General features: G+C 39.2%; 1 protein-coding gene across 3 annotated transcripts in view; it reads right to left on the bottom strand.

Annotated features, from left to right (window-relative positions):
• The window catches only part of PDE5A (phosphodiesterase 5A), a 137,892-nt gene extending 120,480 nt beyond the window's left edge, over nt 1-17,412 (bottom strand). Inside the window, exon 1 of one of the 3 annotated variants that reach the window (XM_049631103.1) lies at nt 16,960-17,412. In XM_049631103.1, coding sequence (XP_049487060.1) covers nt 16,960-17,081 — 122 coding nt within the window. In that variant the 5' untranslated portion in view covers nt 17,082-17,412. Of the gene's footprint in view, nt 1-15,533; nt 16,327-16,385; nt 16,625-16,959 lie in introns of those variants that run through there. The other 2 variants (XM_049631106.1, XM_049631104.1) reach the window with 2 other exon arrangements.
• Nucleotides 17,413-19,793: the final 2,381 nt, after the last annotated feature.

Genomic DNA, 19,793 nt, shown 5'->3' on the forward strand with positions numbered 1-19,793 from the left:
ACTCAGACAGGTCTTCACTGATCTGCCACCTAAAGTGGCATCTGATACATGATGTTCTCACCTCACAGCACCTGAATTCTTATTATCGGATATTTTTCTTGTTTATTAATCTGTTGTTTTGTTGTCTGTCTCCTCCGACCAGATGTAAATTTCATGAGAACTACTTGTCCAACTTGTTCCTGTACTCGGAAAATGCCTGTTACATACTCTGTCCTCAATAAATCCCCTATACTTGGAAAATGCCCGTCTCATAGTGTGTCTACAATAAATAATTCTTGAGTGCAGTGAATGAATCAATAAATAAGGTTCCTAAATTAACTACATCAAGAGAGACAACAGTCTTTTGAATATCTGAATGCTTGTATATTCATTACAGAAAATCAACATTGTGGTTTAACTATCAATATTTATGATCTCTTGGATATAAGCCTCATAACTGATCATGGTTAAGTTATCCTCATATACCCTGCAGGGCTTATGATATGTCTCATATAGAGTCAGCGCTTAAAAATTCTTTATTCATATGCTTTTTAATACTACATTTGTCACACGTGTTTTATTTCTAGTTATTTTCTTGGAGAGATGAACACAATATTAAATTATACAGGAAAAGCAGATCCAGTATATTCATTCATTCAATCAACAATTTTTATTAACCACGAGTGATGGGGAAGGGGTTTCTCATGACCACATTATTGATTATCTGAGTCCCTGTAGTTATATGTTTAGGTAGGAAAACATATCATATCATATCATAACATCAAAACACTCACTTAAGAACCAACCACAAAGAAAATTAAATCATTCCTCACACCTCTCTCTCTTCAGACATCCCTTAAAGTTCTGCAGTGCATGACCAATGTGGCTATATGAAGTGGGCCTTTCCTCTTAAAATCATCTATCCTTTCCCAATGATTTTTTAATATTTCAGTTTATACAAATACAAATCACCTGCAAATCAAAATGATAATTCTTTAAAATTTTTTTAAATGTTTATTTTTGAGAGAGAGAGACAGAGCATGAGGGGCGGGGGCAGAGAGAGAGGGAGACATAGAATCCGAAGCAGGCTCCAGGCTCTGAGCTGTCAGCACACAGCCCAATGCAGGGCGCGTACTCACAAACCGAACCATGAGATAATGACCTGAGCCGGAGTCGGATGCTTAACCGACAGAGCCACCAAGTGCCCCCAAAATTAAAATTCTTACATAAGATACAGAAAATCTACAAGTAGATCAAAGTAATGTTGGAGAACCATTACAATATTATACAAAGCCACTGACAGTTAAGGGCTATGCCCAATTAAAGACCAACTAACAAATAATCAACAAGGGGAATGATATAACAGATACTTGAAAAGAGAAATTTATTTAAATAATTATATTCAAGATTAAGAAAGGTCCTTGGAGGGTGCTTGAGTGGCTCAGTCAGTTAAGCGTCCAACTTTGGCTCAGGTCATCATCTTGCAGTCTGTTAGTTCAAGCCCCATGTCAGGCTCTGTGTTGACAGCTCAGAGCCTGGAGCTTGCTTCTGATTCTGATTCTGTTTCTCCCTCTCTCTCTCTCTCTGCCCTTCTCCCCACCTCTCTCTCTCTCTCTCTCTCACTCTCCTTCTCTCTCCCCCCACAAAAAATAAACATTAAAAAAAAAGAAACGTCCTCGGAAAAATGATGAAACCTTCACGGTTTCAAAAAGTGTTGTTTTGAAAAGAAAGTCTATATTCCTGTTGTAAAAGTCAAACATGAAAAAGTGAAGTTAATTGGCTGTAGTTTTGTCAAAAATAGTCCATTCTAAAATTTAGCATGGAATTTTCATTATAATCTACATTTTATTAAATCTAAGATTAATTTACTTTTATAATCTGTGGTTCCATATTCAAGATAAAGTTCCAAACAAAACCTTTTCACTGATTTATTTCCCCATTTTAATTGGATCCATGTTTACATGTCCTTTTATAGAATGAATTATTCTCATAAGGTAAAGATCTGAGTGTGTCAGGCACTATTCCAGCTAGGCCGGGCACCAGAGATATAGTAATGAACAACCCTAGACATATCATTCAGTGACCACTCCTCCAAAATTGAAGTTTATATGGTGTTCAGGAGTTTATTTCTGTACATACTGGATTTTGTGTTCTATAAAGTTAAATGCAAATGCATAAAATGAATAAAGATGGAAAAGATGCCTGTAAATATGTCAGATATAAGGGTAAAAAGTACCAGATGGAATTCAAGAAACCTAGATGGTACTTCTGACTGGGCAAATCACTTCTGTGGCCTACGATAGGATCTCTGTGTTCATGTCTCTTCTTTGATTTTGTAAGATTTTGAAAGTATTTATATGAAACATAATGAAAAGGGCAACAGTTTATTTAAACCTGGTGAGACAGGCATTAACAATCCTACTTTCTAAATTATGAAGCTAAATTAAATGGCTGAACCAAAGACATTCTATTTGGTGGCAAAATCTAGAGTCAAATCCAGGTCTCCTTTTCCAAGTCTTATGGCCAGTAAGAAGAAAAAAGTTCCCAGAACATCAATGCTTATCATGAAGGAAACACTCCCTAACTTCTAGCTGCATTTGAAAGTCAAACTCAAATTCACACATACAGGCATAGAGAGAATAAGACTGGAGTGCCTGCGTGGCTCAGTCGGTTAGGTTTCCAACTCTCGATTTTTGAGTCAGGTCATGATCTCATGGTTCGTGAGTTTGCGTCCCTAATCGGGCTCTGTGCTGACAGTGTGGAACCTGTTTAGAATTCTCTCTCTCCCTCTTTCTCTGTCCTTCCCTGGCTTGTGCACACATGCGCACTCTCTCTCTCAAAATAAATAAACTTAAAAAAAATCACTTACGATAACACATTCTTTAACTTAATTTTTTACACTCAGATCATAAAAGGACGGCATATTAAGCCACTGAGGCAAAAACTGTCTCAAATGACTCAGAGAATAAAGATTCTTAAGGATAGTGTCCTGAAAAATATCTGCCTGAATCCCATGTCTGTTTCTCTGAAACCAGGTCATGTTTTATAAATCTAAAACAGTGCACTGAAAAACCGTATAATGAATGTGTTCAAGGGAAGAGTCATTCTTACGGTTGCTAGATTTAGCAAATAAAAATACAGAACACCCAGTTAAAATTGAGTTTCAGATAAACAATGAATAATTTTTTAGTGTAAGTAGTATCTGAAATTCAAATTTAATTGAGTATCCTGTAGTTTATGTGGTCACGCCAGTCCTCTATATTCTTTTTCCCCAACTGAAATTGTTGGCAGATAGACAACACAGAAAAGGTGGGTTCTATACAGCATACTGATGAGCTCCAGACTATCAAATTACTAACACTAATTTTATCATCAAAAGAACACAAAGGACGACCGCACTGTGATCCTGCGTATAATAACTGAAACTTTTGAAAGCTTAGAGATAAATAATTAGTAGTATAAAATTCCTCTTTAAACTAAGTTCTTTCAGTTTACTCTCAAAACCACACCATGTATTTTTCATAGAGAAAAAACAAATTATAATTGACTCATAAAACAGAGACTGACTAGTTGCTAAAAATTCTTGGGACTATGAAGCATAAAGGGGCTATGTTTTTAGGAGACTTGAGTTCTAACCTAAGCACTTGCTACTAATGAGTTTTATGACCAGTGACAAACAATTTTCTTCCTCTGAGTTTCAATTTCATCTTCTATAAACCAGGGGAAACACCACCTGTTCTGATTACTTTATGTGAAGTGCAAGGTGCTGTCTTCAGCAAGGTATGAAATCAAGAACAGCAAACAGGCAATCAGAAGGTAATGCTAGTTCCAGCTATAAGACTACACAGATATGATGCCAAACCAGTCAAAACTTCTCTGGAGTTCAAGTTTTTCAGGTGTAAACATGGGCAGCTGTATTAACAAGCCACTAAGACCCCCTACAAAGTCTGACTTTATCAACAGGTCAACAGGTTATCATTAGGTCAGTCAACTCACTTAATGTCTTTCTGCACCTCAGCTTCCTCTTCTTTTAAACAGGAGAATGACCTCATGACTCCTTCACTCACCACACAAGGCTGATACATAAGTCAAATTAGAAAATGCTTGTAGGAGCATTTCAAAATCTCTTCCATATATTTAAGATTTTGCTATCTCCTGAACCCTTCATGCTCATTCCAATGGAGACACAGGGTTTGGGCTAAGGAGCAGTGGCTGTTCATTTCTTCATAAAGTCCCTCCAAGAGAATCAGAAAAAGGATGAGGGGAGAAAGGTGTTTCTGGTGTACAACATCACAGGCTAAGTGGGCTAAATGGGGTCTGGAAACAGGCTGGCTACTGGCATCCTGACGACTGCTTGAGTCCTCAAGTCCTTGGCCAAAGCAGATACTGCAGAATGCCATTCTTTATAGAATCCCATGAAGTTCCTCCTCCTCCCCAAGAATAAGAGTTACATCATAATTCTATGCAAGTTGCATCCTAACCATCTGAGCAAAAAGGAAAGAGACACAAGTTCCACAGGTATTTTTACCCCGTGCTACAAGCACTAATAACTTAGAGACTTTGCTGTCATGGATAAGTATGTCCTTGCTAACTGCTTGGCAAACCTGGGAGCACTTAAAAGCAGGACAGCCCTCTTAGAGTCTTTTGGTTGATTTCACTTTACAAGGCTGTTAATGAAAGCTAACAGGGCCCAGAAACTTGAAGTAAAGCCATAGCCCAGGGAAATGCAGTGAAAATTGGTGCCAAGAGTTTATATTTGATGATAAGATCCTGATGTTTAACATCCCATCCAAATCATTCCCTCTCCTTACCAAAATCTGTTATCCTCCAGTCACTTATATCCTTCCTTATTTTGACACAAAACATTTCTTACTTCATAAATGAATTGTATTATATACCATTTTTAAATGGGTAGATTAAATTTAATTTTGTGTTTGTTTGTTTTTAATTTTTACAATATGTCTTAAAATAAGTAGATCCTGGAGGGTACCAAAATCAACATTGGGAGCTATTCCTCTCAGGTAACACAATGTGAACACCATCTGTGGTTTCAAACTTGTATACATCATAGATGCTGCTGAGGCGCACAGAGGGACCCTTTCCCCCACTGTGCATGTAAAGAGCCCAAATGACTGATATTAATTAGATAATAGGAAATAAAGCCAAATGGCAGCTGCCAAAAACTTGCCAAGAGCTGTCATACATGTGCCCTGAATTTTAAATTTCAAACCTTTTTAAATAATGAATTCAATCAGGAGTTTACGGTCTCCATATCCTACTTTAGGGAAAACTCTTGCAGCCCAAACTGCTCATGCAATGGCAATTTGATATAAAAAATCAGTGGCATGAAGAATATTGTTTAATGCATTTTGATTTCACTGGGGTTCTTTACAATACTGACAGCACCACACCCTTCAAAATGGTGTTACAAAGTAGGTGGAGCACCCTACAAAATTAAATGAGTTCATGCACTCAAAAGGCCAGGAAGCCAGGTTCCAGCAGCTGCAGCAGGAAAAGGCTGAGCTGCCTATTTCCAGTGTTGAACATTTTGCATTTTTAGTAATACACAGAGGGATGACCAAATTAATTTGTGAATGATAAAAAAAAAGATAAAAAAAATTCAGGGTGGGGGGGGGAAGATGAATGGTCATTTTTTTATGATAGTTGTAACAGAGTTTATTTCCTCAAAATTATACACATGGCAGAACCCTGTGTACTTCTATTTTTTTAAGTAGATAAAAGTATACTTCTTAAAATGATAGACTCAACTAAGTTAATGATTTAACTTAATGTTTCAAATCTAGTAATACCTTTTTTATAGATATTTAAATAGGTTTAAGTTTATATATTAGGCACACCTCATCTTCTTTATAAAAATATTACAAATTGATTAGCAATCCTCATTGAAAAAATGAAAGGTAACTTAAGGCATATACTCTGTTAGGAATCAAAACTTTCCTCCTTTTTCAATTTCTCATTTTCACACAAGATTATTATAGACCTATGACAGAAAAGAAAACTACAATTTATAGCTTATGTTCTAGAAATTTTCCACTCATCTAGACATGTCACGCACAGCTTCTTCCAAATACCTTCTATCTAAAAGTATTAAATAGGAAATGCAAAACCTACTCACAGGACAGACAGATGTAAACTCTTGTAGAGATTTCAAATATGGTTAGCAAAAGACACACACACACACACACACACACACACACACTCACACACGCACACACACACACACACACAGATGCCTATGTCCATAAGGGCTCCATGCAGCAATATATTTACTTTCCACCAAAGTTGAAGTGCTCACTCATCTTACAAAATGAATCTTGAAAAAGACAGAAATGCTTTAAAATGCATATTTAATATTCCAGATGTCTTGAAAGGGAAAATGATTAAAATATTCTGTCTGGGTTTTATAGAATATTTCTTGGCATCTAGAAACCTAAGGGGAAAAAAAAGGAAAATTTACGAGGCAAAGTAAAATTGTGATATAAACACAGTAATTCTCATGAGTTAAAAATACAATTAGATGAAACCTAATTGTAGAGCAACTAGTTCAATGCATTTTGTACTCTTGCCTAAAAAAATGTACCAAAGGATGAAAATTTTTTGAAAATATATTGTATTTAGGGTATTTGTGTTCTAATACTAAAAATATAATTGTGATGGCCTAGTACCTAAATATTCAGCCACTCTATTTTAAAATGTCATTGGAGAGTTCCCACTTTTTAATACTCTAAAATTATAGATGGAAACTAAACCCACTTGGGCAAAGTCTCTAAGCAAATCATTTAGTAATGCGTATGCACGTTAAGGGGCCCTAGAAGAAACTTTAACCTCTTCCTGAGTTAGATTCCACATGATATTAAATCTATGAGCCTTTGCCTTGCTTCTTTTAACACTGACACTAAACTTCAGTAAAGCCTGGTGGGGAAGGGCCCTAAGTGGGACAGACTTGAGCTTCAACCCCACAGCTATTTCTTTCTAAGGGTGAAACCTTAGGTATATTATTCACTCCCTCAATAAAATGAATGAAGATAATGACATAACCTTTCTCAGGTTGTTAAGAAAATTAAAGGAAATAATGCATATAAAGTGACAGCATAGAGTCTGGGACATACAAATGTTATGTTTAATACAGTGTTTAATACACAATAATTATTATTTTTAAGTTAATCAAACATTATTAAATAATGGAATACATCTTCAAAAGTGTTTTTTTTTTTTTTGGAAAAACAATTTATTCAGTGGGCTTGTACAGAGTAACTAGATGTTAGCCATTGCTTCTTCTGAAGCTCCTAGTTTTAAAACACTAATATCTCTACAGAAACACATGAAAAAAAATTAAGTTGCTTTAATGTTAGTATTTTCTCAAATTATAACTGAAAAAACATAAGACTCCCTAGACAAATAACTACACTTACATATGATGTAATTTTTTGAATAACATATAAAAATAAAGAACTTAACAGTTGAGAAAAATAATTGCAAGAACATAGTTTGTTTCTCCATTACTACTTAAAAAAAATTTTTTTTTGCAAAAATAAGTTAGAGATTTGGGGATGATTCTTTTTGAAAAAATTGAAAGATAAAATAAAACTGACAACACATGTGAGAAAACATAACTAATTACCTATAATGAACATTATAGCAATATTTCATAGTAACCATAATTCTAAACTGGAGAATGGTTTTAATACTAGACAAAAAAAATGCTTTAACACTCTGCTAGAGATTTGGGGACTAAAGTTGGTCTGTTTTAGCTCCTACCCAAGGGGCTCGCTTGAGGAAAGTCTGGAAGGCTGAAGCCTGGGCCTCAAGCATAGCTATGCAGCAAGTCCTTGAGCAGTGTAACATTTGGGGAGATTTGCAGGGTGCCTCAAACGAAACAGGGTAAAAAACTGCAGGCCCCGAATGATCCAGAAAAAACAATGCATTCCCATGCTTTAAGTTTACTATTAAAACATCATCCCTTTTTCTTTCTCTCCAGTGCTTTTTTTATTTCTTAGGTCATGTGAATTAATCACTTTAAAACCAGAATTACAAAGAGTGTACTAATTTCCTGTCTGGAAAGCGATGGTTGATAACTTATATGGAAATCTGCTAAAATTATCCGTAGGAAAAACACAAAAGTAACTCACATAAAGTATAATGTTAGATATTTTTCCTGTTCTTTGATCCTGATTTTATACAGTTTTAGTTACACTGTTTGCATAATTTGACCTGGATCCACTACTCATTTCTGGAAAGTACTTAAAGAAGGAAACTATTCAATCTGAGAATCTGATAATCTGCTCTCCTTGTGAAAATAAAGAATGCTTAGGGTTGAAAGAGCTTTTTCAGCTCATTAATGAATTTTTCTGCCTTGATTCCTCCCCACCCCACCTCCACTCCCACTTTAAAACCCAGGGTTATTAACCTGAGCCAGTCCCAAAGCTGGGGACAACCCACCCCGGGAGGTCTGGACTCCCGGTCCAATTACCTTTCCAGTAGCACAACAATCCACAAATGGCTCTGTTCAAATCATTAATATTCATGTAAAATATAAGGACTTTTTTTAAGATTTTATTTATTCTTGAGCGAGAGAGACAGAGCATGGGCAGGGGAGGAGCAGAGCGAGAGAGGGACACAGAATCCAAAGCAGGCTCCAGGCTCTGAGCTGTCAGCACAGAGCCCGATATAGGGCTCAAACTCACAAGCTGTGAGATCATGACCTGAGCCGAAGTCGGACTCGGACACTCAACCAACTGAGGCACCCAGGCACCCCAAGGACTCTTAAAGTCTATAAAAATCGCTGTTTTATTGTTCTAATTCCCACTTACCAGAATAAAGAAATGACTATCAAAGTTTGTGATTATATGATTCTCAGGGTAAACTACTGAAATTCACTCTCCAAAAGGGAAGGAAATATGCATTATTTCCTTTAAATTTCTATGAAGTAAATGCTGCTTCCATTTTACAGAAAAGGCAAATAAAGCACCTAAGTTCATACTCTTTGAAAGAAAAAGTTCTAGGGTTGAAGCTTAGACTGCTCCTACCTAGGGCCCTTAACCAACATCAGTAAAAATCAATACTAAACAATTCAGAACAGTGGCTCCTAACCAAGTAATAGCACCAGTCCTTGGGGGCATTTGGAACTGTGGGTCACAATGATGGGAGTGCTCCTGGCATTTAGTTTCTGGGGTCCAGGGATGTTAAATAACCTGCAATTTGTTGAACAGTCTCTCACAACAACAAAAAAAGGTCACCACTGAATGCCAATAGCATCCCTTTTGAGAAGCACTGGCTCGGATGAAGAAAAGATGAATATACTATAATAATAGGCTGTTAAATGAAACTGGGGAGATTTGGAGCACCTCCAAGTGACATCCTCACATAATGTCTACTGTGATGTTACCGTGATCAGTTCTCTTGGATCTGGTATGAAAAGGAAATGAACGCTCTGCCTGAAGTTACTTAGTATTTCCAAGTTTTCTCCAGCTATGAAAACATCTGAGAAGTTGACTGGGACCAAATATAAATAAAATGCAGAATCGCTTCATATGGTTTCACATTCACATTTGATGGAGAGTTAAAAGAAACAGGTTTTGTAATTTTCCATGCATTTGCAATCACATGTATGAAAAACGTTCCTTAAAGGAAAACCTACTTATATCTGAAAGAACACATCATAACTGACATCTCTGCTGTATATATGTAAATTGATTTGTTTTGCATATGGGAAAGACTGCACTAGATTGCCGTTTTTCAATCTGAGGTATGAGAAGGCCTGAGAATCCAAAACAAGTATGTTTTAAATATCTGTAATTTTTCTATGAAAATGTTCTAATTTTGTGTTTTCACACTGATGACAATTAAAACCCCTAAAAAAGGTGCAAGAAGTACACTTTAAAATACTGGGATGACCACCTTCAAACCAAGTGCTAGCCTACAATTTTAACACTCAGATTTATATCTGTGTTTACAACCATACGAACAGCTCAATTGTTCTAGGATAAAGAAAAAAATAAAAAAGAGACAAATTTAATCTGTAAGTGTGCTTTCAAACCAAGCAAAAAAAAAAAAAAAAAAAACCACACAAAAGCTATGCTATAGCAATAAAAGCTTCATGACTGTTCGGACCCAGTGGGAGAAGTGAATCATCATTAGGGCAACTGTAGCAAAGGTGAACTGACCTCACCAAACTCTTTACTGAGCAGTCAGGGCCATATGCAGTCTGCAAGGGTGATGTAATAAATACTGTCAATCTGCATCTGGCTGGAGTTTTACCATTTTTATTCATAGTTAGCTTATAAATTTATTTTGGTATTACAATTGGAAAAATGCTGAAATTATGATTAAATTATACCTACTCTTAGGAATCCCATATTTAACCAACATTAAATAAAAGGAAGTCCAACACTAGGTATGGTAGATACCTAGAATTTCTGGCTATGCCTATATCACTTTCTTTTAGGAATTCCCTCTCCTTCAATGGGATATCACATTATGGGTTACCTGCCCCAAGAAAGTAGTCGGACGACCCTATTCTTCTGGATACATTGACTGGACCAGAGCAGGCACATGACTCAAGCAAGGCCAGAGAAAGTTTGAGAGGACTGACACAGATGACTCGGTAGTTCTCTAACATCAGGATTTTAAGACCCACAGAAAGGTGCCATGAAAAAGCTTCCAGCACATAAAGAAAGCATACAGAATAAAGCCAACACAGCATAGGGCCAAAAAATGGATGGAAGGATGGGATGGATAGATGGATGGATGGATGGGCTGAAGGAAGGACAAACAGATTAAATAGATTTACATACAAACAGAATCCCGACAATATTTGATCAGATGAATTTCACAGACAAATCTATTTCCAGGCACTTAATTATGTAAGACAATTTTGTATAAATTCAAGTAGGGCTACTTATGACCAGAAGTTTTCTAACTAACATACCACAGATCAATAAGAATGTCTTTTTTATCAGGAGAACATTACTTAAGTTTGAGAAACACTGGATTAAAGATCTTTTCTAAATCTAAAGTTCAAAAATCCTGCGTGTGTGTATGTGTGTGTGTTTTAATTATTTCATCAGCTTAAAGGGTCAGGATTTTTTTCTCTTCTTTCAACCTCAGCATAGGTATTCAACAGAGAGTAGAAATAATGATTGCTATTTTTTTTATAATTATCACTAAGGATATATTAGATGGAGATCTTTTTTTCTCCCAAGTTTAGATTTAATAAAATTATTCACAGAATATAATTTGCTGATTTTAGAATTCAGAATCAAGGGGAAAGTCTTGAAGGATACAGAAGCTAATAATGGCACATGACACTTTAAAAAGCATGCTTAGTACAAACTATAAACCAGAGAAATAAATATCTTTAAAAGCTTTTTAATTATTTTATTTTTTTAATGTTTTTATTTATTTATTTTTGAGAGAGAGGGGAACGGGGGCAGACAGAGAGGGAGAGAGAGAGAGAATCCCAGGTAGGCTCCACACTGTCAGTACAGAGCCTGACACGGGGCTAGATCTCACAAATTGTGAGATCATGACCTGAGTCAAAATCAAGAATTGGATGCTTAACCAGCTGAGTGTCCCAGGTGTCTCAAAAAGCTTTTTAGAATACTTATCAAAATGATTCTTAAAAACCTAACACTCAGTTAGCTTTACCTGCCTGAAACATTTGGTTGGCCATAAGTATAAATTCCCACCAGTTAGAGAAAATGAATACAACATTTACATCATGAAAAAATATATATAATTCCAAACAAAATGAGAATACCAAGTCAGTAAATAAGATTACAGAGCTAAATATCAGATGAATGACTCATGTGGAAAGACTTTCTTCAATTTTTATGCCTAGGTATATAGCTCCCAGGCACTTTTTGCTGAGAACCTGATATAACAGATATTTCCAAAACCACATCAATCAGCTGTAAACACTGGTCAATGGAATCTACATCTGTCCAGCTAAACTAATTTCATAGGAAGTCCTGCAAAGTCAGTAGCTAGTCTGCATCCTAAATTCAGAAATTAGTCATTTTTCAACCCTCCACTATCAATCAACTCAGTGATTTATTTAATTGCCCTTAAGTCTTTACCAAAGGCTTTCATCCTAGGAAGAGGTTTTTATCCTACAATCAACTCTGAGAACAAAGAGCAAATCTAACTGAACCTAACAGTTATAGGTTTAATAAATTATTAATGTGAAAAATGTTTTGGGAATAAACTAATAAATATCAACCAGTTCTGCATAACCTTTTCAACGACGGAAGAAATCTTTCCTGAGCATTATTAAAATGCACTGGGAAGTTCAAAATTCTAAGTTAATTTGTGTTTTCAAATTTAAAGGAAAGGAAGCATATTACTAAGACACATTCCCTGTAATCAGATAAGGATGAAACTTTACCTGTACAACTTGAAAGCCAGTTTCAGATATTTTAAATATTTAAATACTTAGGTGGAATTACTTAAAAAGAAAATTTTGTTGCACAACATATTCAAAATGTTAAATATTGCACGTCTTGAGATGTTGAAAACATGATCCTAGGAAAATACAGATCTGAAAAAAAGCTACTGAATTGTACTATACGCCTATTTCAGATTTTGTTAGCTAAGCAGATAGATTTATTTTGAGATACCATCTGTGACTAGTTGCCACTGCATTAATTCTACCACATTCTTAGGAATCATGACCTTGTACTGCAGGCTCTAGAATGGGTCTGATTTTGAAACCTTGAGAACACTAGAGATAGAAGGGGCCTTGAGAAACATCATTTCAGGGGCTCCTACAGCTTCTTCTAGGAGAAAGGAATTCTATGCATATGAGTACTCTTAGGGCACTAAAAAGCAGTTTAGAGCTGGCTATATGAACCCTGGTTATAAACAACACAAAAAGAAAAGGCCGTTATTGCATCAGATTTACCTTCATAAAAATATTATAAATAATATTAAAGTCAGACTGAGTCAACAATCACAGGGTTTTATTATATTCAACACTAGCGACAGCTTAATCAAATATGCTTAACAAATCAGTTGTCTGAAAATTGAAAATTATATTCCTATATAATTACAGACACAATAATTTTTAAAAGTAGATAGCAATATTTATTTTATATCCATCATCTGATTTTAAAATAAATATCTTGCAAATAAAAATGTTAAGCTTTTAGAGATGAGAAAAAATTATGAAGAAAAAAATGTCAAGTAATTCAGCACAGCTTTGCAGTGTCAAATAAAAGGTCTATCGCAGAAAGCTACTTGGGAGTGTAAAACTTCTGTTTCTGGACTTTGATCCAAGCGATCATAAAAACTTGTCCTCACTTAGTAACTCCTATTTTCATTATATGCCAAATATTCTCAAGCTTTAGCCTAGTACAAAACAAAGCAGTAAAGTCAATCATGTTACCCTACCATGCTAAATAAACTATAACATCACCCACAATGGCAGAGCTGATTAGTAACTAATGAAAAGTAACATTATTTTAATATGCTGTCAAGAATAACAACAGATGTTTAAGTGGCATTAGCACCCAGAAGACTTCATTTGCAAATACATGAAGATTAGAGCCCTTGATTAACACAGTATCTCAGGCGGGTAGGACTGAGGAAGTTGTCTAGAATAGTGAGGGTGGAAATTTTCCATATGTTGTACTTTTACTAATCTCAAATTATTTTTTTATGCCAAAAGATTATGTTATGGATTGTTCAACCAACACTCTCAAATTCACATCAACAGTCTGTGATTACTAAAAAGCATCTGTGCTCCAAGCTTTTAGCTTTTAACTGGGTGCTTAGCTTTGTATTTGAAGATACAGGAAACAATCTAATACAGCGGCAGAATTGCTTTCGAGGTCAACCAAACCCATGGGTATTTAAATGAGAATTTAGGAATGCCAGAACCTTCATTCTGTTCGAAGACTACTATTGAGTACAGATCATTCAGTCTGGAGATAGGATAAAGAGGCATGCATGAATGTCAAATGACAACAATCAAATCAAATAATGTAGAAACAGTTCCATTCACATGCCTGTCTACACTCACAGATGGCCAATCTAAGTGTATCCAAATTTCTTTTAAATTTTAAAACATGTTAAATGTTTCTACAGAACTGTTTCATGGGTTTTCTGAATCACTGACAGTATTCACTGTACACTTACAAAATGTAACAAAAGGAAAAAAGCAAAGTAATGTGAGCTTCTAGTTAAAAAAAAATCTTAGCTGTAAAGTTAAAATGTCTGCAAATAAATTTTTACTACAACCATAAGACTCACACTGGGTTTAGAAGTTTGGCATTTTTATAATCAACTACTGTCTAATCTCGCAATCTTAAATCTCCAGTTAATGCCACCAAATATAAGACCAAACTGGAACCTCTGACTACACACAAGCTCTTAGATTATATTCTTTAAACTGACAACTTTCAGCACTTCATAACTCTTAAAACTGAGGGCCTGTACTACTCTTAAACATTTTATACTTTCGTTTTCCAACTCCTATTCAACATAAGCTCTTATAAATACATAAGAATATATATACACAACACACACGTATCAGAGAAAGTGGTCAGCCTATGTCAATATAAACTATAATACAAAAACTAACTTAAAAAATCTTCATATAGAGTCTCAGATGATCTAAATTTTACACAGAGCAGTGTAATTTTGAGAAATTGGGATTTTAATCTTTTGCTACTTGGGAGAAGAAGTAATGTGAAAAGAAAAATAAATTTAATTCTTTCCATTTATTTTCCAGTAAAATGTTTTTCAAAGTTTTGGCAGGCTCTGAGTGAGGTGTTCTTACCTATGACTACTTAAAAAGAACCACCAAACAATCCCAAATTTCTGATTTTAAAGGGAGAGATGGGAAAAAAAAAGGACAATTTATGTTGATTTATAAGACAAATCACTTTTTTCTTTCAACTATTAATAATACGCCACCTCCCAAAAACACCTTGACACACTTAAAAAAAAATCAGCCCAGTTCTCCTGCTCACTCCCCGTTCAACGAGGGCAGTGGATGAGTGCAAGGGGGAAAGGAAACGAGGGGCAGATGGCCTCGGAGTAGCAGGTGACCGCTGAAAACTGTCGGCCACAGCAATCAGCAATTCCAGATCTAGATGGCCTTAGTGCCTTACCCTACACTCGCAGAAAAGTGTGTTTTGAAAAGAAACCACTTTCTTTCCAGGGTTTATCCTCCGCTTGCTCCAGATTTAAGATTCTGAAGGAAGAAGGCCAAAATGGGGAAGCCAACTTTAAAAGGAGGGCGGAGTAATTAAACAGAAGAGTTAAGATTTGCGCTAAGCAGTAGCCTCTATCAAAAAACCCCGAAAGTAATGAAATCGATACAAATTCGTTAGGAGAAACAGCCTTAAAAAAAGAGTCCCTTCTAAGATACCAAAGTAATACACCGCAAGAGAATAAAGGAAAACAAAAATGTCAGACAGTCCATTTTCAATGAAGATTCCTCCGCTGGTGTGACCCGGGCGCCACCACCCCAGCACCCGGCCCCGCGCCCCCAGGGAAAGTGGGAAGGGAGGGGATGCTGAAGGAACTACCTGGTTTTGTCTCCAAAGGGCAACATATCAAACATGGGAAGTTCGAAGTGCAGACCATGCGGGCTCCGCAGACCCTGGATTCCACAAGGCGCCGGGGGACGACGACGTGCCCAGGTGAGGCGGTGACTCCAAGCCCGCTCCCCTACCGACCCCGCCACCGCACCGCTGCCAGCCGCCGCCCGCTCGTCCCGCGCTGCGCCGCCCCCTGGCGGGGAGCGCCCGGCACAGCGGAGACGGAGCGCGGGCGGGTGGGACCCCAGCGCCGTGCCCCGGCTGGCCGCTCCACCATCACCGCCTCGAGTGCGTCTCCCTAGCGGCCGAGGCGGCCAGCGCCGGCTGCCCGACGGCCGCTGCCTGGATGTGGCGGCGGAGGACACGGGACCCTTCTCCGAAGAGGTGCGTCCTGGAATCAGCCCGAGTCGGCTTCCCACCAACTCCTCAGGCTTTGAGGGACCCGCCCGCCACACACTCCCCTCTCCACCTCCTCCTTCCTCGGCTTCAGCCCCAATGCCTTCCTAACTCAAGGCGAGCGTTTCCCACGCGCGCCCAACTGGCCCCCGGGCGGCCGCCTCCCAAAGGACAGGCGCCCTCCTCCCAGCCCTCCGCAGCGGCCGCCCGGCGCTTGGCTCTCGACCAGAAAGAGCTGGCCTCTGGGGTCGGCTGGGGCCGCGCGGGACCCGCCAGCCCCCAGCTGTCCGCTCCCGCCGCGCCTCCCCCGCGCCCTTTGTGTGCGCGCCGCGAACCCCTCTGCGGAGAGGTTTCAGCTGCGCCGCCTTGGGAGCAGGAGAGAGTGAAAGGAAACGCGCGGGCCAAACTAAGGACTGGAAGGGGGCAAAAGGCGACAGCACTTACTCTGGGAAGATTCCGGCATGTTGCAGCCTTTGGGCTCCTCGTGGTCTCGCCCCTACCCCGGCTTCCCCGCCCCGCCAAGGGCCGGGGCGAGGGGGGACGGGGGAGGAGCGGAGCCGCTAGGACCGAGTTGGAAATGGTGCTTCCGGAGCTGCAGGGAAGGGGCTCAAAAACTGTTTTGGTTTCGCTAAGGAGATTTGGGGGACCAGGAGGCTAGAGAAGGGCTGGAGGAAGGCCCATGAGCGCGGGTCTATGTAAATAATCTTGCTCTCAGGGAATACCAGGGCAGCCGGGGTGTATGTCTGGGGGGCGGGGGGGAGGGCCCATGTACATTTTTGTATTTGAACTTTGTGAGCAAGTTGGATCGAATCCCATGCTTGGGCTTTTCGACTGTACTTGCCATAAAGTCGAGGTCTCTATACCCTAACAGGACCAAGGACCTACTTAAAAAGCCAAGGGCCTGGGAACGGAGGTTGTTTAATGGTGAAGGCAGGGGAAAATTCAACAGGGGAGAGAGATGTGCCCCCAGGTCACTCTCAGCGACCCGACTGAGTCTTCCAGGGGGTCCTCTTCTTACCTGGTGGCTTTCCTAACAAAGTAAGAGAAGGTAAAGTCCCAGTGATCATCCAGCCACGCTTCCACCGAATCCTGGTCCCGCTGCAACTGCGACCCCCCGGGGCCCGGGCTGGCCCGCTCCATGATCCGCGCCCCAAGTCTCTGCAGCTGGTTTGTGCTGTTTTCCACCCCAGCTGGGGTCCCTCCCTCGGAGGAGCAGGACTCTGCCCCGAGACCCTCCCCCTCCGCCTTGCTCCAGTCCGGCTGGCTTTCGGCGAAGCTGCTCGGGCTCCTGGCCAGCCTCTTGCCGCGCCCCTCCTCTCCCGGTCCTCACCGCTCCCAGGTGTGGCGGGTGGGGCAGGCGCTGCAGCCGCGCGTCCTCCCTGGGGTCTGGTGGAAACCGGGTCTCGCAGTGTCTCAGGTCCCCAGATTCCAAGGCGGCGGCGGAGGCAACTGGCGAGCTCTCCGGAAGCTAAGTGGCCACGGCTGGAAGGAGGCCACGCCACCGCTGGGGTGCGCTGTGTGCTGAGCGGGATCCAGGGGAGCGCGCAAAGGTGACTGTGGGTGTGTTCGCAGATGCCCCGCTGTCAGAAAGGGAGAGTGGCGATGTGTGCGCCCATCCTAAATCCCGAAAGCTGGAGCTAGGGGAAGTTTCCACGCAAAGTAAGAGGTGCTGCTACCCTGGGCACTTTTTCCTCTGGGCTGACTGAACAATGACCGTCTGGCCTCGCTTTCCTCCAACCCAGGGCTTGGGTCTGGGAGAAACGGGGATCATCGACCTTCCTCGGAGCCCAGTCAGCCCCGGGGGTTCGAAGCACCCCAGCAACCGTGCGGGTTAAGGAGAGCTGGGGCGTGCGCCACAGATTTGCGGGTCCTGGTGGGTAACTTCCAACAAAGCCATTCCCGTGTTTAAAATGTTAATATTAACGACAATAATAGTTACAAATTAGGGGTCTGCATCAAACATTCCCTTTTCATGGCTGGAACAAGATTTCCTAGGAAAAGGAAAAGGTAAACTGAAATAATTATGATGGTTTGTGTATGAAGTCAGAGAACAAGGGCACCTCTGTACAATGAGGTTAACTTGAGAGCACAGGCACTACGCGAGTACAGTGCACAGCAGCCGATTAGCCCAAGTTTAAATTAATTCGTCGTATTTAAAAGGAATTAACACGGGCGCGCGCGCGCGCGCGCACACACACACACACACACACACACACTACAAAAAAAAGTATCCGTTTAAAAGGGCTCAGCCTTCCTACTCTGTTTTGCCCTGTCCCAATCATGCTTTACAAGAAGGAAGTTGGTGTCTTCCTTTTGCTTTGTTCTCATCTCCATCTTCTTGTCCCGCAATTTGCAGTTTTAATATGGTATTTTTCAGTGACCTAATTTGGGGGTAGAATTAAATCAGGAGTTGTATGTTTCACTACGTGTGAAGGACACTATTATCAGTGATATACCCTGAGTGATCGAGCTGACATACTTTTAACAAAGTCCTTTCAAAATACTCTTGGCAAGAATGTAAGACATTACTCACTACATAGAAACGCATGATTAAATTGATAATGTAAGAACTTTAGAAAATGCCTTCCAATCCCCCCAATGCAATGGTTTATCCTTCCTGCATTAAATAGTTGTCTTTCTGTAACTTCAGTTTCTGACACTTCACTGTTGCATATAAGTAACCACAAGCCAATAAAAAGTAAGCAAAGCAGTAGAATGTGACATAATGCATGATAAATTATATCAGATTTTAAAATGTGAGCTCTAATTTGTTACTATGATCCTGATGTGTGATTACAGTGCTCATGAGCTAGAGACTGCCCTCGGTGCTTAGTTTTTCCCTGTAGAAATCCACGCATTTCTCCTAACAGGAGGTCAATTATGATTTAAAATTCTGCTTACCTACAAAAGATGGAGTGAATTTTTGGCTTGAAATATTTGCTTCTGTTGGTTGTCTTGATTAAATAAACTATCTAAATGTCCATTTTTTCTTTTAACCTGAAAGGGTCAAATTATTAGAAACCAGGAAGTTTTCTGAAAAGTTACTTGAAAACAAAACAAAATAAAACAGTTTATGGATTCTCCCATCAGTGGGTCTGAATTCTCTGTGATGTACATGGTAGATTGGGGGTTACTGTGAAGGCCTGTTATATGAAGTGAGCATATCACAAGGGATTGGGAGATGAGGTATTTCAGACTGTTCTAGTCTCCAGAAATCTCAGATAAAATTTGTAACAAAACCTCTATAATTGTAAAGTTCTTAAAGGGGAGCATATTTTGCATTGACCTCTTGTTCCCCAGCTCCATTTTATTCTTTATCCCTATTTGCTAGATTATTTAATGTTTTAACTTACTGGTACAGACTGCACTAAGCATCTCCAATCTTGTTTTAGAATGAGTTGAAGATTGAGTAAATAACAAACATTACCAGGAAATAACTTCAAAAATGCTGTTACTGCTATTCACAACAAATAAATGTGCAATGATTTAACGGAAAGCCCTCCAGTTCCCAATATACTGGAATGAAGCCCAAACTCTCTAATGTGGCTTACAAAGTTCAACATGATTTGGCTTTTACCTACCTCTACTGTTGAAGGTTTTGATCATACAACCAGAAAAAAATAAATCTATGATCAAGTTCCTTTCAAAAAAAAAAAAGAATATGAATTATAAAAGTCATGAAAAACTTTCCTGCTTTGCTTTTTCCCCCCCAAGTGCCACACAGTATATTCTGTCCCCTTGCAGCAATCCTGTATATTCCAGGCTTGAGAAAATTAATATATTTGCACTTATAATGATATCTAAGTTTCTAACTATTGAAGGGGGAGGACTAGAACATACATTGTAGTGTTG

The sequence above is a fragment of the Panthera uncia genome, chromosome B1 (genome assembly GCF_023721935.1).
Source record: "Panthera uncia isolate 11264 chromosome B1, Puncia_PCG_1.0, whole genome shotgun sequence".
NCBI classification, from domain to species: Eukaryota; Metazoa; Chordata; class Mammalia; order Carnivora; family Felidae; genus Panthera; species Panthera uncia.